Source organism: Coregonus clupeaformis, chromosome 31 (assembly GCF_020615455.1).
Source record: "Coregonus clupeaformis isolate EN_2021a chromosome 31, ASM2061545v1, whole genome shotgun sequence".
Taxonomy (NCBI): domain Eukaryota; kingdom Metazoa; phylum Chordata; class Actinopteri; order Salmoniformes; family Salmonidae; genus Coregonus; species Coregonus clupeaformis.
In genome coordinates, this window is record NC_059222.1 from 46,229,962 (window position 1) to 46,254,024 (window position 24,063).

A 24,063-nucleotide genomic window follows, 5' to 3' on the forward strand; every position below is an offset into this window, starting at 1 on the left:
TTGTAGGATTTTTAATGAATTTATTTGCAAATTATGGTGGAAAATAAGTATTTGGTCAATAACAAAAGTTTCTCAATACTTTGTTATATACCCTTTGTTGGCAATGACACAGGTCAAACATTTTCTGTAAGTCTTCACAAGGTTTTCACACACTGTTGCTGGTATTTTGGCCCATTCCTCCATGCAGATCTCCTCTAGAGCAGTGATGTTTTGGGGCTGTCGCTGGGCAACACGGACTTTCAACTCCCTCCAAAGATTTTCTATGGGGTTGAGATCTGGAGACTGGCTAGGCCACTCCAGGACCTTGAAATGCTTCTTACGAAGCCACTCCTTTGTTGCCCGGGCGGTGTGTTTGGGATCATTGTCATGCTGAAAGACCCAGCCACGTTTCATCTTCAATGCCCTTGCTGATGGAAGGAGGTTTTCACTCAAAATCTCACGATACATGGCCCCATTCATTCTTTCCTTTACACGGATCAGTCGTCCTGGTCCCTTTGCAGAAAAACAGCCCCAAAGCATGATGTTTCCACCCCCCATGCTTCACAGTAGGTATGGTGTTCTTTGGATGCAACTCAGCATTCTTTGTCCTCCAAACACGACGAGTTGAGTTTTTACCAAAAAGTTCTATTTTGGTTTCATCTGACCATATGACATTCTCCCAATCCTCTTCTGGATCATCCAAATGCACTCTAGCAAACTTCAGACGGGCCTGGACATGTACTGGCTTAAGCAGGGGGACACGTCTGGCACTGCAGGATTTGAGTCCCTGGCGGCGTGTGTGTTACTGATGGTAGGCTTTGTTACTTTGGTCCCAGCTCTCTGCAGGTCATTCACTAGGCTCCCCCGTGTGGTTCTGGGATTTTTGCTCACTGTTCTTGTGATCATTTTGACCCCACGGGGTGAGATCTTGCGTGGAGCCCCAGATCGAGGGAGATTATCAGTGGTCTTGTATGTCTTCCATTTCCTAATAATTGCTCCCACAGTTGATTTCTTCAAACCAAGCTGCTTACCTATTGCAGATTCAGTCTTCCCAGCCTGGTGCAGGTCTACAATTTTGTTTCTGGTGTCCTTTGACAGCTCTTTGGTCTTGGCCATAGTGGAGTTTGGAGTGTGACTGTTTGAGGTTGTGGACAGGTGTCTTTTATACTGATAACAAGTACAAACAGGTGCCATTAATACAGGTAACGAGTGGAGGACAGAGGAGCCTCTTAAAGAAGAAGTTACAGGTCTGTGAGAGCCAGAAATCTTGCTTGTTTGTAGGTGACCAAATACTTATTTTCCACCATAATTTGCAAATAAATTCATAAAAAATCCTACAATGTGATTTTCTGGATTTTTTTTCTCACTTTGTCTGTCATAGTTGACGTGTACCTATGATGAAAATTACAGGCCTCTCTCATCTTTTTAAGTGGGAGAACTTGCACAATTGATGGCTGACTAAATACTTTTTTCCCCCACTGTATGTATGTATGTATGTGTATATATATATAGTACCAGTCAAAAGTTTGGACACAACTACTCATTCCAGGGTTTTACTTTATTTTTTACTATTTTCTACATTGTAGAATAATAGTGAAGATGTCAAAACTATGAAAAAACACATATGGAATGTAGTAACCAAAAAAGTGTTAAACAAAGCAAAATATATTTAATATTTGAGATTCTTCAAAAAGCCACCCAAAACAGAAATACCTTATTTACATAACTATTCAGACCCTTTGCTATGAGACTTGAAATTGAGCTCAGGTGCATCCTGTTTCCATTGATCATCCTTGAGATGTTTCTACAACTTGATTGGAGTCCACCTGTGGTAAACCAATTTATTCCATTTTAGAATAAGGCTGTAACGTAACAAAATATATATATTTTACACATATTTAACCCCTAATTTTGGGTAGGCACAAAACTACCTCCATACTTCCATTCCTTTTTTAATAACTGGTACCGGTTACCTTCAGACGAGTCCCGTGACACTTGTGGGGGTCGTAGAGCAAAACGGAGATGAACATCATGTTCATGAGTCTCATCTTTCCACTGTTCGGACGCAGAGAAGACCGATTTTCGGGGTGTCTCATGGTCTGACAAACACTGCTGTAGCTCGTGAGAGTACGTGGTGCAGACACAGATTCTCTCCACGTCACCTGGTAGGAGCGGCCTGCCAGGTAGGATGCAATCTAAGAGTGTACAGAACATGAGATGCCCAGCCCCGAGAGGGTGGAGAGGAGGATCTGATGTTTCACAGTGTCGAAGGCAGCGGATAGATCTAGGAAGATGAGAACCAAGGAGAGAGAGTCAGCCTTGGCGGTGCGGAGAGCCTCTGTGACACAGAGCAGTCTCGGTTGAGTGACCCGTCTTGAAGCCTGACTGGCTAGGGTCAAGAAGATCGTTCTGAGAGAGATAGCAAGATAATTGGGGTCCCGTGTGGCTCAGTTGGTAGAGCATGGCGCTTGCAATGCCAGGGTTGTGGGTTCGATTCCCACAGGGGACCAGTATGAAAAAAGTACAAAAAAAAAGTGTCCACTCACTACTGTAAGTCGCTCTGGATAAGAGTGTCTGCTAAATGATGTACAAAAAACAATACACAAAAATTGGTCAGAGTGTTTTGAAAAGAAAGAAGGGATACCTGTAGTGTTTTGCATCAGAGGAGTCGAGTGTTGATTTCTTGAGGAGGGGAGCGACTCAGGCCATTTTAAAGTGAGGGGACGCAGCCAGTGGTCAGGGATGAGGAAAGTGAGGAATGGGAGAAGGTCTCCAGAGATGGTCTGGAGAAGGGAGGAGGGGATGGGGTTGAGCGAGCAGGTTGTCGGGCGGCCGGACCTCACTAGTCGCAGGATTTCATTTGAAGAGAGAGGGGAGAAAGAGGTCTAGGCATAGGGTAGTTCTGTGTGAGTGGGACCAGCGGACTCAATTGGCTGAGTGAATAAGGAGCAGATGTCGTCAACCTTCTTTTCAAAGTGGTTAGAGTGAACTAGGATAGATAGTAAGCAGTAGCAGCAGCGTTTGTGATGAGTCAAAAGAGTTAGTGCAAACTAGGTCACTGACCTCCTCCCTATAGGATGTCTCATCGTCGTCGGTGATTACGCCTACCACTATCGTGTCGTCAGCAAACTTAATGATGGTGTTGGAGTCGTACGCGGCCACGCAGTCATGGGTGAACAGGTAGTACAGGAGGGGACTAAGCACGCACCCCTGAGGTGCCCGCATGTTGAGGGTCAGTGTGGCGGATGTGTTGTTACCTATCTTCACCACCTGGGGGCAGCCCGTCAGGAAGTCCAGGATCCAGTTGCAGAGGGAGGTGTTTAGTCCCAGGGTCCTGAGCTTAGTGATGAGCTTGGAGTGCACTATGGTGTTGAACGCTGAGCTGTAGTCAATAAACAGCATTCGCACATAGATGTTCCTCTTATCCAGTTGGGAGAGGGCAGTTTGAAGTGCAATATAGATGGCATCATCTGTGGATCTGTTGGGGCATTATGCAAATTGGAGTGGGTCCAGGGTGTCTGGGATGATGGTGTTGATGTGAGCCATGACCAGCATTTCGAAGCATTTCATGGCTACAGATGTGAGTTCTACTGAGCGATAGTCATTTAGACATGTTACCTTGGCGTTCTTGGACACAGGGACTATGGTGGTCTGCTTGAAACATGTAGGTATTCCAGACTGGGTCAGGGAGAGGTTGAAAATGTCAGTGAAGACACTTGCCAGCTGGTTAGTACATGCTCTGAGTATGCGTCCTCGCCGTCTGGAAAAGCTGGTGCTCTTATGTATGCTTCAGTGTTGCTTGCCTCGAAGCGAGCATAAGCAAGCAACAAGGCATTTAGCTCGTCTGGTAGGCTCGCATCACTGGCCAACTCGCGGATGGGCTTCCCTTTGTAATCCGTGATAGTTTGCAAGCCCTGCCACATCCCGACGAGCGTCAGACGGCATAGTAGGATTCGATCTTAGTCCTGTATTGATGCTTTGCCTGTTGTGTGTGTGTTGGGAGTCAGTACATTCCTTTGCCATGCATTGATGTAGGTTGAAGTGGTACGTCAACCGAGATTTTTAAAAAGCTACCAGTGTGCAACATCCACATACGTATCATTTAACTAGGCCATATTGCCTCTGTGTGTACCGCTATGTACGTTGCATCAGAGTAAAAACATCAGAGGACATTTTGAAATGCCTGTTTTGCAGACGAGCCGTGATGTGGTTCATTGTACAATGAGCAGGCTTGTGTATGGCGGATGCCACAGATGCCTCCCGGAGGGGCAGCCAATCAGTCAGACCAGCTATTTTTTGATGTGTGCTACAGAGGCCTCCCTGTCCCCTGTACCCGACTGGTATGTGAGGCCTTTCACATAGCCGACTGTGGGAAAAGACCCTAACACACACACACACACACACACACCTACGCGCACGTAGACGTTCACGCACACACACACACACACACACACACACACCAACTCACCTCACCACCCCTGTACTAGTATTGGCGCCAGGGTCCTGATGAGTATTGACCTGTGGGATCTTCTCAGTAGGAGATGAAAGACCAAGTCTGCCAGCTCTGCTCACTATCATAACTACAGCGAACAGACAACACACCGTCAGGGCCCAGGGGGGGGGGGAACCATTTCATAAGAAGAGAGGGGACAAAACACCTTCCTGCCTGTGATGGCTTCATCTTCTGACTCCAGAGAGAGTGAGAGAGAGAGAGCGAGAGAAAGAGAGGGAAAATACTTATTTATTCACCGGCGATGCTCATCTTTGGCTTGAGTCGGCTGTGGCTCACACGTTCCCCAATACCCAAACACACAGAGTTCTTCAGGCAGGGCTGTCCCCAAGCAGCCTTTTAACAGAATGGACCTGGAGTCATACTGATGGACCTGGAGCCATACTGCTGGAGTCATACTGATGGACCTGGAGTCATACTGATGGACCTGGAGTCATACTAATGGACCTGGAGCCATACTGCTGGAGTCATACTGATGGACCTGGGGTCATACTGATGGACCTGGAGTCATACTGATGGACCTGGAGTCATACTGATGGACCTGGAGTCATACTGATGGTCATACTGATGGAGTTATACTGATGGACCTGGAGTCATACTGATGGACCTAGAGTCATACTGATGGAGTCATACTGATGGACCTGGAGTCATACTGATGGACCTGGAGCCATACTGATGGACCTGGAGTCATACTGATGGTCATACTGATGGAGTTATACTGATGGACCTGGAGTCATACTGCTGGACCTAGAGTCATACTGATGGAGTCATACTGATGGACCTGGAGTCATACTGATGGAGTCATACTGATGGACCTGGAGTCATACTGATGGAGTCATACTGATGGACCTGGAGTCATACTGATGGACCTGGGGTCATACTGATGGACCTGGGGTCATACTGCTGGGGTCATACTGATGGAGTCATACTGATGGAGTCATACTGATGGACCTGGAGTCATACTGCTGGACCTGGGGTCATACTGCTGGGGTCATACTGATGGACCTGGAGTTATACTGATGGACCTGGAGTTATACTGATGGACCCGGAGTCATACTGCTGGGGTCATACTGATGGACCTGGAGTCATACTGATGGACCTGGAGTCATACTGATGGACCTGGAGTCATACTGCTGGACCTGGAGTCATACTGATGGACCTGGAGTTATACTGATGGACCCGGAGTCATACTGCTGGGGTCATACTGATGGACCTGGAGTCATACTGCTGAATCAAACTTATAGACTCTTGGTCAGTTGGGAATCAAACCTTTAGACTCTTGGTCAGTTGGGAATCAAACCTATAGACTCTTGGTCAGTTGGGAATCAAACGTATAGACTCTTGGTCAGTTGGGAATCAAACCTATAGACTCTTGGTCAGTTGGGAATCAAACCTATAGACTCTTGGTCAGTTGGGAATCAAACCTACTGTATGGTCAGTTTGTCTGGACCCATTCTGTAGTGTTTCCAGTTAGCTATGGGTCATTAGGGGTGATTTGTTTACTGCAGTTTTATGTACTGACTTTGATAGGTGGTTGTCTCACCAAGTTACCTTAAGATGAATGCACTAACTGTAAGTCACTCTGGGTAAGAGTGTCTGCTAAATGACTGTATCTGTGTTTCCTGGATAGTGAGTATAATGCTGCACCGTCGATGGAACTGTACATCTCGTTTTGTTCGGAATGAATCAGCTTAGAATGGATAAGGTCTCATGGATTGCTGAAAATATTTCTCCACAGTGACACAGTAGAGATGGTTGAAAATGCTTTCAGTGCAACATGATCTGTATTATATTGGAACATTCAATGTAGCATGGTCAGAGACAAGGCCACAGCATTAAACCACAAGGTCTGGTTTATTTGCTGTCTGACAATGCTGGCTTTCTAAGCTATAATCAATGGTTGAAGAGTAAGGGATATTGCCAAACAACGATTATCTCAACCATTGTTCCCCAATAGGTCCTCAGGCATGTTTTACATACCAACAACTCTCCAGCAGAGACTGGAAATGGCTGAGTCTCTTTTGGCTTAGAGGAACCTTGCCTACATCGCTACTTTATCCACTTAAATAAAATACATAATAGTAGCTAGCAGGATGGAGATCACTGAGTGCATTTCGCAATTGGCTACTGGCGAGTTCGCATCAATCACCTTCACTAAAACCACTGCAAAGGCTTTGCCTGGAAACTTTGGTTTCGAATCGCGACATTATGGCTTGTGATTTGTTAGGAGAGTTGCCTGTCTGAAGGGGACCCGCACCAGAAGTTGCCAAAACAGGTCAATAGTAGTGCACTATAAAGGGAAAAGGGTACCACCATTTGGGACGAAGCCAATTTTTGTTTTTTTCACCTTTATTTAACCGGGTAAGCCAGTTGAGAACAAGTTTTTCATTTACAACTGCGACCTGGCCAAGATAAAGCAAAGCAGTGCGATAAAAACAACAACAACACAGAGTTACATATGGGGTAAACAAAACATAATGTCAAAAATACAACAGAAAATATATATACGCATGTGTGCAAATGTAGTAAGTTATGGAGGTAAGGCAATAAATAGGCCATAGTGCAAAATAATTACAATGTCTTAAGCAGTTTCTCTTTAAACTCATAGGGCCTCCAGAACCTTATTGCATACCGCTTGTCATTCTCGGTGCATCTTTAAAGCAAATATTGTTATCTAAATACACCATTAGCACTCCATGTCTTCTGGTTACATAACTTTTGATTCCCCGCAGGCTAAACGTATGCAAATGCGAAAAACCATTTCTCCTTAATCTGATTCAGTGGTTACGCTTTGGCCATCTGAGGAGATAAAATGTCATTTACCCAAAGTATATTTGTGGTGGAAAAAGAATGTAGGTCAACAACATAGTGAGTAAGTGACCAACTTCAAGGAGCCACCTAATCTAAACAGAACTGAGTCTGAAATGGCACCCTAGTCCCTATATAGTGCACTACTTTTGACCAGAGTCCGCAGAGGGAATATTGGAAATATGGGGCCATTTTCAGACACAGCCCACCTGATTGTTCAGCCAAGTCAAGACTTAACTACTTTGATCAAGTCAGAGCAGCGGCTCTTTCAATGTCACAGAATAATTGCCAGACACCCCTGTGGACTGAGCAATTTGCTGTATTAGTCCATAGGCATTGTATATGTTTAGAAATCATCGGATCAGCCTACAGGCTAGTTAAGCCTACAGGCTAGTTAAGCCTACAGGCTAGTTACGTCTACAGGCTAGTTAAGTCTACAGGCTAGTTAAGCCTACAGGCTAGTTACGTCTACAGGCTAGTTAAGCCTACAGGCTAGTTAAGCCTACAGGCTAGTTAAGTCTACAGACTAGTTAAGCCTACAGGCTAGTTAAGCCTACAGACTAGTTAAGTCTACAGGCTAGTTAAGTCTACAGGCTAGTTAAGACTACAGGCTAGTTAAGACTACAGGCTAGTTAAGACTACAGGAGGTTAAGTCTACAGGCTAGTTACGTCTACAGGAGGTTAAGTCTACAGGCTAGTTAAGCCTACAGGCTAGTTAAGTCTACAGACTAGTTAAGCCTACAGGAGGTTAAGCCTACAGGCTAGTTAAGCCTACAGGCTAGTTAAGTCTACAGACTAGTTAAGCCTACAGGCTAGTTAAGCCTACAGACTAGTTAAGTCTACAGGCTAGTTAAGTCTACAGGCTAGTTAAGACTACAGGCTAGTTAAGACTACAGGCTAGTTAAGACTACAGGAGGTTAAGTCTACAGGCTAGTTACGTCTACAGGAGGTTAAGTCTACAGGCTAGTTACGTCTACAGGCTAGTTACGTCTACAGGAGGTTAAGCCTACAGGCTAGTTACGTCTACAGGAGGTTAAGCCTACAGGCTAGTTACGTCTACAGGCTAGTTACGTCTACAGGCTAGTTACGTCTACAGGAGGTTAAGCCTACAGGCTAGTTACGTCTACAGGCTAGTTACGTCTACAGGCTAGTTACGTCTACAGGAGGTTAAGCCTACAGGCTAGTTACGTCTACAGGAGGTTAAGCCTACAGGCTAGTTAAGTCTACAGGCTAGTTACGTCTACAGGCTAGTTACGTCTACAGGCTAGTTACGTCTACAGGCTAGTTACGTCTAAAGGCTAGTTAAGTCTACAGGCTAGTTAAGTCTACAGGCTAGTTAAGCCTACAGGATAGTTAAGTCTACAGGCTAGTTACATCTACAGGCTAGTTACGTCTACAGGCTAGTTAAGTCTACAGGCTAGTTAAGTCTACAGGTTAGTTAAGTATACAGGCTAGTTAAGTCTACAGGAGGTTAAGCCTACAGGCTAGTTAAGTCTACATGCTAGTTAAGTCTACAGGCTAGTTAAGTCTACAGGCTAGTTACGTCTACAGGAGGTTAAGCCTACAGGCTAGTTAGGTCTACAGGCTAGTTAAGTCTACAGGCTAGTTAAACCTACAGGCTAGTTAAGTCTACAGGCTAGTTACGTCTACAGGCTAGTTAAGTCTACAGGCTAGTTAAGCCTACAGGCTAGTTACGTCTACAGGCTAGTTACGTCTACAGGCTAGTTAAGTCTACAGGCTAGTTAAGCCTACAGGCTAGTTACGTCTACAGGCTAGTTACGTCTACAGGAGGTTAATCCTACAGGCTAGTTAAGCCTACAGGCTAGTTAAGCCTACAGGCTAGTTATGTGTACAGGCTAGTTAAGTCTACAGGCTAGTTAAGTCTACAGGCTAGTTACGTCTACAGGCTAGTTAAGTCTACAGGCTAGTTACGTCTACAGGCTAGTTAAGTCTACAGGCTAGTTAAGTCTACAGGCTAGTTAAGCCTACAGGCTAGTTACGTCTACAGGCTAGTTAAGCCTACAGGCTAGTTACGTCTACAGGCTAGTTAAGTCTACAGGCTAGTTAAGTCTACAGGCTAGTTACGTCTACAGGCTAGTTAAGTCTACAGGCTAGTTACGTCTACAGGCTAGTTACGTCTACAGGCTAGTTAAGCCTACAGGCTAGTTACGTCTACAGGCTAGTTACGTCTACAGGCTAGTTAAGCCTACAGGCTAGTTAAGTCTACAGGCTAGATAAGTCTACAGGCTAGTTACGTCTACAGGCTAGTTAAGTCTACAGGCTAGTTACGTCTACAGGCTAGTTAAGCCTACAGGCTAGTTAAGTCTACAGGCTAGTTACGTCTACAGGCTAGTTACGTCTACAGGCTAGTTAAGCCTACAGGCTAGTTAAGTCTACAGGCTAGATAAGTCTACAGGCTAGTTACGTCTACAGGCTAGTTAAGTCTACAGGCTAGTTAGGTGTACAGGCTAGTTACGTCTACAGGCTAGTTAAGCCTACAGGCTAGTTACGTCTACAGGCTAGTTAAGTCTACAGGCTAGTTAAGCCTACAGGCTAGTTACGTCTACAGGCTAGTTACGTCTACAGGCTAGTTAAGCCTACAGGCTAGTTAGGTGTACAGGCTAGTTAAGCCTACAGGCTAGTTAAGCCTACAGGCTAGTTACGTCTACAGGCTAGTTACGTCTACAGGCTAGTTAAGCCTACAGGCTAGTTAGGTGTACAGGCTAGTTAAGCCTACAGGCTAGTTAAGTCTACAGGCTAGTTACGTCTACAGGCTAGTTAGGTCTACAGGCTAGTTAAGTCTACAGGCTAGTTAAGTCTACAGGCTAGTTACGTCTACAGGCTAGTTAGGTCTACAGGCTAGTTAAGCCTACAGGCTAGTTACGTCTACAGGCTAGTTAAGCCTACTACAGGCTAGTTAAGTCTACAGGCTAGTTAAGTCTACAGGCTAGTTAAGTCTACAGGCTAGTTAAGCCTACAGGCTAGTTATGTCTACAGGCTAGTTAGGTCTACAGGCTAGTTAAGTCTACAGGCTAGTTAAGTCTACAGGCTAGTTAAGTGGGCATACTAAAAGGAGATAGGGGTGTTTGGCGTCTGCATTCATTGTTAGGCAACAGCAGGCAGCTGTCTGTATCTGTGAGAAGTTTCTATTTTCCTTGACTGTTACCAGAGGATGTTGAAGTGAACTTCACAGACCTAGTTCCTGTCTAATGACACAATTGTAAATAGCAGGCAGAGTAAACTCAACAAGCTGTGACCCTTTTAATGGTGTTACTGCTTCCCGTCAGTGGCCAGTTATACACACACACACGCACACACACACACACACACAAACACACACACACAGACACACACACACACACACACAGACAGACACACACACACACAGACACACACACACACACAAACACACACACACACACAAACACACACACACAGACACACACACACACACACACACACACAGACACACACACACACACACACACACACACACACACACACACACACACACACACACACACACACACACACACACACACAGACACACACACACACACAGACACACACAAACACATGATCACACACAAACACACACAGACACACACACACACACACAAATACACACACACACACACAGACACAGACACAGACACACACACACACACACACACACAGACAGACACTGTTACGGATACAGGTATCCTGTGTCTTTTTGTGTTTCCTCTCCTTCTGCCCTAATAACAGGTGTCCTGTATGTTCCTGATTGATGGTCGTTGAGGTGTCTGCTGATTGCTAAGGTGGACCAATCAGTGAACATTCCTCTGCATTGCACCACCTGTTGCTGGTTTTTCAATCACACATCCCATTGTATAAAAGCCGGTCAGTTGTGTTTGTTGTTAGAGAGAGAGACAATTTCTGTATGTGAGTATGGATACTGTGGTGTCCTGTTTTTTTGTTTACTCACTAAGTTGCTGGTTACTCTGTTTGGTAATTTTGTTAGAGACTAATTTCTGTATGTGAGTATGGATACTGTGATGTCCTGTGTTTAGAGTACTCACTAATTTGCTGGTTACTCTGTTTGGTAACTTTGTGTGTTTCTGGGAAAAGGGGAAGTTAAGCAAGCTGCCCTTGGGCATACATTACCCGTAGAAAGAACTGTCTATAAACACTAGTTGGACCTGAGCGGACCACCCCCTGTACTTTTGTATGATTAGCAGTAGCTTAGCGGTTCTTGAGGCAGGCAAGATCAGTTTAGTTTAGTTTTTTTACACTATTGTTTCATTTCTTGGGTCCTGCTCAGCCCTTTTTCCCAAACCTTTACCGTGTGTTCACAAATAAACATTTTATGTTTGACGGTAGTTTATGGTTGTCGTGTAGTTTTTCGTTCTCACTGTTCCATGTCATCATCCTAATTTGCATGAATTATGTTACGGGTCTCATGTCCATCCACCCTAGACGTTTAAAGCCACGGGGTTCGTAACATAATGTGGGGGCTCGTCCGGGATTTATCTCATTGATACTCATGCAAATTAGTTAGTGTCTGGTTCAGTGTTGAGCTTGGCAGCTGTAACTACCTGTTTTTTTTTGTGTGTTCAGTATTCGACGGCTCGTGTTGCTAGTTTAGGATGGCTACTTTTGAGTTGGATGCATTTTTGGAAAACCCTACGTGGGAGGTTTTTGAGAATTGTCGTAGAGTGGATCTACAGGCTTTGGCTGACCACTTTTCTGTACCCATACCGAGGGGTTTGGTGAAAGCAGAAGTTAGGGAAGTAGTGCTAGCGATATTGTTGAACGAGCGAGTGCTTGAATTACCGCCGCCTGACCCTGCTGCTCCTGTAGGGGATGTGGTTGCTGCTCCTGTAAGCCCGTCTGTGTCTCAGGACGAGGCTAAGGCTCCAGCCACATGGCCCCGTTATGACCCACTCTCCCCACTGACTGACAGTGATGCCAGGATGGATGTCCGCTCGACACGGCTCCAAATGGAGGCGGAAGAGCGGGCACAAATCAGGCTAGACAAGCTGGAAACGCGTAGGCTTGATCAGGAACAGGAGACGCGTAAGCTAGAGGCAGAGCTGGAAACGCGTAGGCTTGATCAGGAACTGGAGACGCGTAAGATGGAACTGGAGATGCGTAAAATGGAACTAGAGGCAGAAACAGCGAGGTTAGTCTCTGCTCATACTATGCCTGCTAGTGAGCCATCCTCACCAGCTGTGTCGTCTGCTACTTTTGATATTAGTAGACAGATCACCTTAGTGCCTGTGTTTAGGGAGTCAGAGGTTGATTCCTATTTCAGTGTTTTTGAACGTATAGCGGTAGCATTGAAATGGCCCGAAGAGGTATGGTGCCTATTACTTCAGTGTAAATTAACAGGTAAAGCCCAAGAGGTTCTGTCAGCGCTACCTCTTGAAGACAGCTTCAATTATGACGTGGTCAAAGCTACTGTTCTTCGTGCCTATGAGCTTGTTCCTGAGGCATATCGACAGAGATTTAGGTCTCATAAAAAGGCTTCTACTCAGACTTATGTGGAGTTTGCTAGAGACAAAGGAAATCTGTTTGACAAATGGCACAGTGCTAGTAAGGTAACTGATTTTAACTCTCTACGGGAGTTAATCTTGTTAGAAGAGTTTAAAAATTGCTTACCCGAACGCATTGTAGTTTATCTGAACGAACAGAAGGTATCCTCACTGTCGGAAGCGTCTGTATTGGCAGACGAGTTTGTGTTGACGCATAAGAGCGTGTTTTCGGCTCGTACGGAGGGCAGGGCTGCGGAGTTGCTAACTTTTAGTCCTAGTCGACCAGCAGTACATCCAGCACGCCCAAAAGATGTGCGTCACTGTTTCTATTGTCATAAGGTGGGACATATGGTTAATGATTGCTTTCTGCTAAAACGCAAACCGGGGATGCCTCAGCACGCCAGGCCGCCAACGGGTGTTGGGCTGATTCGTACGGTTGTAAGGCCGGAATCAAGACAGAGGCCTCATAGTGAATGTGGTTTGAAAGTCCCTGTCCCAGATCACAGTTATGAACCGTTCATTTTTGAGGGGTTTGTTTCTATATCAGATGACGAAGCGTCTCAGCGTCCAGTTAGAATCCTCAGAGATACTGGTGCGGCGCAGTCGTTCATACTATCTGATGTGTTGCCCTTGTCCAATAATACATATTGTGGTTCCAGTGTGTAGTACAAGGAATTGAAATGGGATTTGTCCCAGTGCCATTGCACTTTGTGAACGTACACTCTGAGTTAGTCAGTGGATTGTTCAGAGTTGGAGTACGTCCTATGTTGCCAGTAAAAGGTGTGACATTTATAAAGGGCAACGATGTTGCCGGAGGAAAGGTGATACCCGTATTGGAGGTATTGGATAAAAGTGACCAGTCTCTCTCCGAGGAGCTGGCACAGGGTTATCCAGATGTGTTCCCTGCTTGTGCTGTCACACGTGCTCAAGCACGACAAGTGGGTGAAGTGATAGATTTGTCGAACACGATTCTATTCAGAGAGGGTGACCCAGAGGATAGTTCGGGTGCTACCTCTGGTAAGCTGGTGCAGTCTGACCAACAGTCCAGAGAAAGGAAGAAGGATGTGGAACTTGTTGCTGAGGCAATACAGTTACCAGTTACTCGTGTGCAGCTGATCGCTAACAAAAAGGTTGACATTAGCCTGGCTAAATGTTTTTCTAGTGTTGTCTCAGAGGAGGAGCTAAATAAGAAAAACATGGCATACTTTATTGATGGTAATCTCCTCATGCGTAAATGGACATCCCATGTTGACGCTGGCGGAGATTGGAATGCTGTTTACCAAATAGTGATTCCTACAGCCTTTCGACAAAATGTTTTATCCCTCGCTCATGATCACCAGTGGTCCGGACATCTGGGAGTCACCAAGACTTATGATCGAGTTTTGCGACATTTCTTTTGGCCTGGTTTAAAACAAGATGTGGCTCAGTTCTGTCGGACTTGCCACACCTGTCAAGTAGTTGGGAAACCGAACCAGGTTATTTCCCCGCGCCTCTTTGTCCCATACCGGACATAGGTGAACCATTCGAACATGTGATGGTTGATTGTGTTGGACCATTACCAAAGACAAAATCTGGTAACCAGTTTATGTTGACGATTATGTGTGTGGCCACCAGGTACCCAGAGGCCATTCCTCTACGAAGGATTACTGCTCCGGTGGTGAGTAAAGCGTTGATCAAATTCTTCTCAACTTTTGGGTTACCTAAGGTGATACAAACTGATCAGGGTACGAATTTCCTTTCTAACCTTTTCAAACAAGTGTTAAAATCCTTGTCAGTTACACACCGTGTGTCAAGCGCATATCACCCAGAGTCTCAGGGTGCGCTTGAACGTTGGCATCAGACACTGAAGTCTATGCTCCGTAAATATTGCTTATCGTGTCAACGTCTCTAAAAGAAAGATAATGAGGGATGAGGTCGGTTATTTGCTGGAGAATAACCTGGCTATGCCAAGTTCAAGTCCTTGGAGTTCTCCGTGCATTCTGGTTCCTAAACCTGATGGAACGTCCAGATTATGTACTGACTATCGGAAGGTCAATGCTGTCACAGTGCCCGACTCGTTCCCGTTACCCAGACTAGATGACTGTATTGATACTGTTGGTGCTGCTACTTATGTAACCAAACTAGATCTTCTAAAAGGTTACTGGCAGGTGCCATTAACCTCACGTGCCTCCAACATCTCTGCCTTTGTGACCCCAGACCACTTCCTACAATATGCTGTCATGGCATTTGGGATGCGGAACGCACCAGCCCCTTTCCAACGCCTGGTTAACACAGTATTGGCTGGAGTTCCTAATTGTAGTGCTTACCTTGATGATCTGGTAATTTATTCAACTGAGTGGTCTGATCATGTTAACACTCTAAGGGTAGTGTGTGAACGTCTAGCAACCGCTTCTCTAACCCTGAACTTAGCAAAGTGCGAGTTTGGGAAGGCCACTGTTACTTATCTCGGTAAACAGGTCGGCCATGGTCAGGTGCACCCTGTAGATGCCAAAGTCTCAGCTATAAACGCATTTCCCGCACCTACCACCAGAAGAGAGCTACGCCGCTTTTTAGGGATGGTTGGCTACTACCGTAGTTTTTGTAAAAATGTCTCTGCGGTAGTTGCTCCATTAACGGATTTGCTCAGTCCGGCAATAAAATTTGTATGGTCTGAAGATTGTCGTACTGCTTTCAACACTGCTAAAGCACTCTTATGTAGTACTCCTGTTCTTGCTGCGCCAGATTTTGAACGACCGTTTAAACTGGAGGTAGATGCAAGTGCCAGAGGTGCTGGTGCTGTTCTACTGCAGCAAGACCAGAGTGGAGTGGACCATCCTGTCTGTTATTTTTCACGGAAATTTAACAAATGTCAGACAAACTATTCCACCATTGAACAAGAAGCTCTAGCTTTGTTGTTAGCTCTGCAGTACTTTGAAGTTTATGTTGGTTCCAGTGCATTACCAGTGATAGTGTATACTGACCATAACCCCTTAGTTTTTCTCCACCGGATGTACAACCAGAACCAACGCCTTATGCGTTGGGCACTTGTCGTGCAAAATTATAATTTGGAGAAAAAAGGGGTTGGATAATGTGTTGGCAGATGCTTTGTCTCGTGTTTAAAGATCTAGTTTTTTTTTGGTTAGCCCGGCAGGATGGTTTTTGAATTTTGGGTGTTGTGATGGTACGTGTGTCGCAAACCATTGTGGTTTGCTCTTTTAAGGGTGGGAGTGTTACGGATACAGGTATCCTGTGTCTTTTTGTGTTTCCTCTCCTTCTGCCCTAATAACAGGTGTCCTGTATGTTCCTGATTGGTGGTCGTTGAGGTGTCTGCTGATTGCTAAGGTGGACCAATCAGTGAACATTCCTCTGCATTGCACCACCTGTTGCTGGTTTTTCAATCACACATCCCATTGTATAAAAGCCGGTCAGTTGTGTTTGTTGTTAGAGAGAGAGACAATTTCTGTATGTGAGTATGGATACTGTGGTGTCCTGTTTTTTTGTTTACTCACTAAGTTGCTGGTTACTCTGTTTGGTAATTTTGTTAGAGACTAATTTCTGTATGTGAGTATGGATACTGTGATGTCCTGTGTTTAGAGTACTCACTAATTTGCTGGTTACTCTGTTTGGTAACTTTGTGTGTTTCTGGGAAAAGGGGAAGTTAAGCAAGCTGCCCTTTGGGCATACATTACCCGTAGAAAGAACTGTCTATAAACACTAGTTGGACCTGAGCGGACCACCCCCTGTACTTTTGTATGATTAGCAGTAGCTTAGCGGTTCTTGAGGCAGGCAAGATCAGTTTAGTTTATTTTTTTTACACTATTGTTTCATTTCTTGGGTCCTGCTCAGCCCTTTTTCCCAAACCTTTACCGTGTGTTCACAAATAAAAATTTTATGTTTGACGGTAGTTTATGGTTGTCGTGTAGTTTTTCGTTCTCACTGTTCCATGTCATCATCCTAATTTGCATGAATTATGTTACGGGTCTCATGTCCATCCACCCTAGACGTTTAAAGCCACGGGGTTCGTAACATAATGTGGGGGCTCGTCCGGGATTTATCTCATTGATACTCATGCAAATTAGTTAGTGTCTGGTTCAGTGTTGAGCTTGGCAGCTGTAACTACCTGTTTTTTTTTGTGTGTTCAGTATTCGACGGCTCGTGTTGCTAGTTTAGGATGGCTACTTTTGAGTTGGATGCATTTTTGGAAAACCCTACGTGGGAGGTTTTTGAGAATTGCCGTAGAGTCGATCTACAGGCTTTGGCTGACCACTTTTCTGTACCCACACCGAGGGGTTTAGTGAAAGCAGAAGTTAGGGAAGTAGTGCTAGCGATATTGTTGAACGAGCGAGTGCTTGAATTACCGCCGCCTGACCCTGCTGCTCCTGTAGGGGATGTGGTTGCTGCTCCTGTAAGCCCGTCTGTGTCTCAGGACGAGGCTAAGGCTCCAGCCACATTGCCCCGTTATGACTCACTCTCCCCACTGACTGACAGTGATGCCAGGATGGATGTCCGCTCGACACGGCTCCAAATGGAGGCGGAAGAGCGGGCACAAATCAGGCTAGACAAGCTGGAAACGCGTAGGCTTGATCAGGAACAGGAGACGCGTAAGCTAGAGGCAGAGCTGGAAACGCGTAGGCTTGATCAGGAACTGGAGACGCGTAAGATGGAACTGGAGATGCGTAAAATGGAACTAGAGGCAGAAACAGCGAGGTTAGTCTCTGCTCATACTATGCCTGCTAGTGAGCCATCCTCACCAGCTGTGTCGGCTGCTACGTTTGATATTAGTAGACAGATCACCTTGGTACCTGTGTTTAGGGAGTCAGAGGTTGATTCCTATTTCAGTGTTTTTGAACGTATAGCGTTGAAATGGCCCGAAGAGGTATGGTGCCTATTACTTCAGTGTAAATTAACAGGTAAAGCCCAAGAGGTTCTGTCAGCGCTACCTCTTGAAGACAGCTTCAATTATGACGTGGTCAAAGCTACTGTTCTTCGTGCCTATGAGCTTGTTCCTGAGGCATATCGACAGAGATTTAGGTCTCATAAAAAGGCTTCTACTCAGACTTATGTGGAGTTTGCTAGAGACAAAGGAAATCTGTTTGACAAATGGCACAGTGCTAGTAAGGTAACTGATTTTAACTCTCTACGGGAGTTAATCTTGTTAGAAGAGTTTAAAAATTGCTTACCCGAACGCATTGTAGTTTATCTGAACGAACAGAAGGTATCCTCACTGTCGGAAGCGTCTGTATTGGCAGACGAGTTTGTGTTGACGCATAAGAGCGTGTTTTCGGCTCGTACGGAGGGCAGGGCTGCGGAGTTGCTAACTTTTAGTCCTAGTCGACCAGCAGTACATCCAGCACGCCCAAAAGATGTGCGTCACTGTTTCTATTGTCATAAGGTGGGACAGATGGTTAATGATTGCTTTCTGCTAAAACGCAAACCGGGGGATGCCTCAGCACGCCAGGCCGCCAACGGGTGTTGGGCTGATTCGTACGGTTGTAAGGCCGGAATCAAGACAGAGGCCTCATAGTGAATGTGGTTTGAAAGTCCCTGTCCCAGATCACAGTTATGAACCGTTCATTTTTGAGGGGTTTGTTTCTATATCAGATGACGAAGCGTCTCAGCGTCCAGTTAGAATCCTCAGAGATACTGGTGCGGCGCAGTCGTTCATACTATCTGATGTGTTGCCCTTGTCCAATAATACATATTGTGGTTCCAGTGTGTAGTACAAGGAATTGAAATGGGATTTGTCCCAGTGCCATTGCACTTTGTGAACGTACACTCTGAGTTAGTCAGTGGATTGTTCAGAGTTGGAGTACGTCCTATGTTGCCAGTAAAAGGTGTGACATTTATAAAGGGCAACGAAATTGCCGGAGGAAAGGTGATACCCATATTGGAGGTATTGGATAAAAGTGACCAGTCTCTCTCCGAGGAGCTGGCACAGGGTTATCCAGATGTGTTCCCTGCTTGTGCTGTCACACGTGCTCAAGCACGACAAGTGGGTGAAGTGATAGATTTGTCGAACACGATTCTATTCAGAGAGGGTGACCCAGAGGATAGTTCGGGTGCTACCTCTGGTAAGCTGGTGCAGTCTGACCAACAGTCCAGAGAAAGGAAGAAGGATGTGGAACTTGTTGCTGAGGCAATACAGTTACCAGTTACTCGTGTGCAGCTGATCGCTAACAAAAAGGTTGACATTAGCCTGGCTAAATGTTTTTCTAGTGTTGTCTCAGAGGAGGAGCTAAATAAGAAAAACATGGCATACTTTATTGATGGTAATCTCCTCATGCGTAAATGGACATCCCATGTTGACGCTGGCGGAGATTGGAATGCTGTTTACCAAATAGTGATTCCTACAGCCTTTCGACAAAATGTTTTATCCCTCGCTCATGATCACCAGTGGTCCGGACATCTGGGAGTCACCAAGACTTATGATCGAGTTTTGCGACATTTCTTTTGGCCTGGTTTAAAACAAGATGTGGCTCAGTTCTGTCGGACTTGCCACACCTGTCAAGTAGTTGGGAAACCGAACCAGGTTATTTCCCCCGCGCCTCTTTGTCCCATACCGGACATAGGTGAACCATTCGAACATGTGATGGTTGATTGTGTTGGACCATTACCAAAGACAAAATCTGGTAACCAGTTTATGTTGACGATTATGTGTGTGGCCACCAGGTACCCAGAGGCCATTCCTCTACGAAGGATTACTGCTCCGGTGGTGAGTAAAGCGTTGATCAAATTCTTCTCAACTTTTGGGTTACCTAAGGTGATACAAACTGATCAGGGTACGAATTTCCTTTCTAACCTTTTCAAACAAGTGTTAAAATCCTTGTCAGTTACACACCGTGTGTCAAGCGCATATCACCCAGAGTCTCAGGGTGCGCTTGAACGTTGGCATCAGACACTGAAGTCTATGCTCCGTAAATATTGCTTATCGTGTCAACGTCTCTAAAAGAAAGATAATGAGGGATGAGGTCGGTTATTTGCTGGAGAATAACCTGGCTATGCCAAGTTCAAGTCCTTGGAGTTCTCCGTGCATTCTGGTTCCTAAACCTGATGGAACGTCCAGATTATGTACTGACTATCGGAAGGTCAATGCTGTCACAGTGCCCGACTCGTTCCCGTTACCCAGACTAGATGACTGTATTGACACTGTTGGTGCTGCTACTTATGTAACCAAACTAGATCTTCTAAAAAGGTTACTGGCAGGTGCCATTAACCTCACGTGCCTCCGACATCTCTGCCTTTGTGACCCCAGACCACTTCCTACAATATGCTGTCATGGCATTTGGGATGCGGAACGCACCAGCCCCTTTCCAACGCCTGGTTAACACAGTATTGGCTGGAGTTCCTAATTGTAGTGCTTACCTTGATGATCTGGTAATTTATTCAACTGAGTGGTCTGATCATGTTAACACTCTAAGGGTAGTGTGTGAACGTCTAGCAGCCGCTTCTCTAACCCTGAACTTAGCAAAGTGCGAGTTTGGGAAGGCCACTGTTACTTATCTCGGTAAACAGGTCGGCCATGGTCAGGTGCACCCTGTAGATGCCAAAGTCTCAGCTATAAACGCATTTCCCTCACCTACCACCAGAAGAGAGCTACGCCGCTTTTTAGGGATGGTTGGCTACTACCGTAGTTTTTGTAAAAATGTCTCTGCGGTAGTTGCTCCATTAACGGATTTGCTCAGTCCGGCAATAAAATTTGTATGGTCTGAAGATTGTCGTACTGCTTTCAACACTGCTAAAGCACTCTTATGTAGTACTCCTGTTCTTGCTGCGCCAGATTTTGAACGACCGTTTAAACTGGAGGTAGATGCAAGTGCCAGAGGTGCTGGTGCTGTTCTACTGCAGCAAGACCAGAGTGGAGTGGACCATCCTGTCTGTTATTTTTCACGGAAATTTAACAAATGTCAGACAAACTATTCCACCATTGAACAAGAAGCTCTAGCTTTGTTGTTAGCTCTGCAGTACTTTGAAGTTTATGTTGGTTCCAGTGCATTACCAGTGATAGTGTATACTGACCATAACCCCTTAGTTTTTCTCCACCGGATGTACAACCAGAACCAACGCCTTATGCGTTGGGCACTTGTCGTGCAAAATTATAATTTGGAGATCCGCCACAAAAAGGGGTTGGATAATGTGTTGGCAGATGCTTTGTCTCGTGTTTAAAGATCTAGTTTTTTTTTGGTTAGCCCGGCAGGATGGTTTTTGAATTTTGGTGTTGTGATGGTACGTGTGTCGCAAACCATTGTGGTTTGCTCTTTTAAGGGTGGGAGTGTTACGGATACAGGTATCCTGTGTCTTTTTGTGTTTCCTCTCCTTCTGCCCTAATAACAGGTGTCCTGTATGTTCCTGATTGGTGGTCGTTGAGGTGTCTGCTGATTGCTAAGGTGGACCAATCAGTGAACATTCCTCTGCATTGCACCACCTGTTGCTGGTTTTTCAATCACACATCCCATTGTATAAAAGCCGGTCAGTTGTGTTTGTTGTTAGAGAGAGAGACAATTTCTGTATGTGAGTATGGATACTGTGGTGTCCTGTTTTTTTGTTTACTCACTAAGTTGCTGGTTACTCTGTTTGGTAATTTTGTTAGAGACTAATTTCTGTATGTGAGTATGGATACTGTGATGTCCTGTGTTTAGAGTACTCACTAATTTGCTGGTTACTCTGTTTGGTAACTTTGTGTGTTTCTGGGAAAAGGGGAAGTTAAGCAAGCTGCCCTTGGGCATACATTACCCGTAGAAAGAACTGTCTATAAACACTAGTTGGACCTGAGCGGACCACCCCCTGTACTTTTGTATGATTAGCAGTAGCTTAGCGGTTCTTGAGGCAGGCAAGATCAGTTTAGTTTTTTTTTTTTACACTATTGTTTCATTTCTTGGGTCCTGCTCAGCCCTTTTTCCCAAACCTTTACCGTGTGTTCACAAATAAACATTTTATGTTTGACGGTAGTTTATGGTTGTCGTGTAGTTTTTCGTTCTCACTGTTCCATGTCATCATCCTAATTTGCATGAATTATGTTACGGGTCTCATGTCCATCCACCCTAGACGTTTAAAGCCACGGGGTTCGTAACAGACACACACACACACACACAGACACACACTCACACACACAGACACAGACACACACACACACACACAGACACACACACACACACACACACACACAGACACACAGACACACACACACACACAGACACACACACAGACACAGACACACACACAGACCAGTGACTAGTCACAGACCAGTGTTTCAGTGAGAAACCAGTGTTTCAGTGAGAGACCAGTGTTTCAGTGAGAAACCAGTGTTTCAGTGAGAAACCAGTGTTTCAGTGAGAAACCAGTGTTTCAGTGAGAGACCAGTGTTTCAGTGAGAGACCAGTGTTTCAGTGAGAAACCAGTGTTTCAGTGAGAAACCAGTGTTTCAGTGAGAGACCAGTGTTTCAGTGAGAGACCAGTGTTTCAGTGAGAAACCAGTGTTTCAGTGAGAGACCAGTGTTTCAGTGAGAAACCAGTATTTCAGTGAGAAACCAGTGTTTCAGTGAGAAACCAGTGTTTCAGTGAGAAACCAGTGTTTCAGTGAGAGACCAGTGTTTCAGTGAGAGACCAGTGTTTCAGTGAGAGACCAGTGTTTCAGTGAGAGACCAGTGTTGCAGTGAGAGACCAGTGTTACAGTGAGAGACCAGTGTTGCAGTGAGAGACCAGTGTTTCAGTGAGAGACCAGTGTTGCAGTGAGAGACCAGTGTTGCAGTGAGAGACCAGTGTTACAGTGAGAGACCAGTGTTGCAGTGAGAGACCAGTGTTACAGTGAGAGACCAGTGTTTCAGTGAGAGACCAGTGTTGCAGTGAGAAACCAGTGTTACAGTGAGAGACCAGTGTTGCAGTGAGAGACCAGTGTTTAGACCAGTGTTGCAGTGAGAGACCAGTGTTACAGTGAGAGACCAGTGTTTCAGTGAGAGACCAGTGTTGCAGTGAGAGACCAGTGTTTAGACCAGTGTTGCAGTGAGAGACCAGTGTTGCAGTGAGAGACCAGTGTTTAGACCAGTGTTACAGTGACAGACCAGTGTTAGTGAGAGACCAGTGTTACTCAGGAGAGTTGAGTCAAATATCTGTCTTTTTTTCTTCAATTATTACAAAATATGTTAATTGTTAATTGAATTAATTGTAGAATTCCAAACAACTGTGTTTGTTCAGGAGGAGCCAGAAGAAGGAAGAATAATTATTTATTATCCACTATCACCGGGAAACAGGGTCGTTTTGGGTTCTGCTTCATCCTAAATAAAGTGTTTATCAAAAGTGCACCGTTCCTTTTCTGTTGCTCATGTGTTGATTGTTACTGTAGGAGCATTTGGCTTCACAAGACAATTCTGTTTACGTCCGACTGCTTGGAAGGGGGTGACTCTCTCGCCCGGGACCTCCGGAGGTGGCTTAGGATTCGTGAGAAGTTTGCTAGTTTACGCTTCAGTAGTAGGTCTAGCCGTGGGTATGGAAACCTCTAGAGAATCTACTGTAGTGTAAAAACGCTCTAAAGTGTATCATTCCTGTTCTGTTGGTCATGTGGTGTTTCCGCTATCTCTCCTCCTGCATAGTTAAAAAACACTGTGTCGGTCAGATTGAAGGACTAGTAAAACCACTGTGTAAAGTTCTATGGCTAAATGTTTTAACTATAAAAATGGTCCTTATTTGTTGCTCCCTGTGTATCTCCTCCTGTGGTTATGTAGGGGGCTAACAGGATATTGACCCTGTGTATCTCCTGTGGTTATGTAGGGGGCTAACAGGATATCGACCCTGTGTATCTCCTCCTGTGGTTATGTAGGGGGCTAACAGGATATTGACCCTGTTCTGTTCATGTCTTTCTCCTGTTTGAGCTGCTGTGGTGTTTACACATTGTGTTTCTCTCTTCCTGTGTTTATCCTGTAGGTGGCAGCCAGGGCTGGGGTGTACGACCTTCTCAACCAGCTGGGTTTCTCCGAGTTTGAGAACCTTCGGGACACGCCACTCGCTAGGCTCCGCTGCCGCTGGCAACGACAGAACGTCCAATCACGCCCCTACAGGGGGGTGTTCATCTGAGCTGAGGAGAGATCACTGTGAACTGCCAAACTATGTCTGCTTCTGAAATGACACTCTATTCCCTATACAGGGCTGGGATTAGAGGGCCATTTTAATGCAACCTATGTCCTCCTGTGCTCTTCTTTTTGATAGTTTTAAAATGTAATAATGCTTTTTTTTTTTTTTTATGTAATAATGCTTTGTTTTTTAAAAATGTAATAATGCTTT

General features: G+C 45.2%; 1 protein-coding gene across 2 annotated transcripts in view; it reads left to right on the forward strand.

Annotated features, from left to right (window-relative positions):
- The window catches only part of pald1a (phosphatase domain containing paladin 1a), a 155,178-nt gene extending 131,115 nt beyond the window's left edge, over positions 1 to 24,063 (forward strand). For both annotated transcript variants that reach the window (XM_045209907.1, XM_045209906.1), the window contains exon 20: positions 23,707 to 24,063. In XM_045209907.1, coding sequence (XP_045065842.1) covers positions 23,707 to 23,856 — 150 coding nt within the window. In that variant the 3' untranslated portion in view covers positions 23,857 to 24,063. The remainder of the gene's footprint in view (positions 1 to 23,706) is intronic.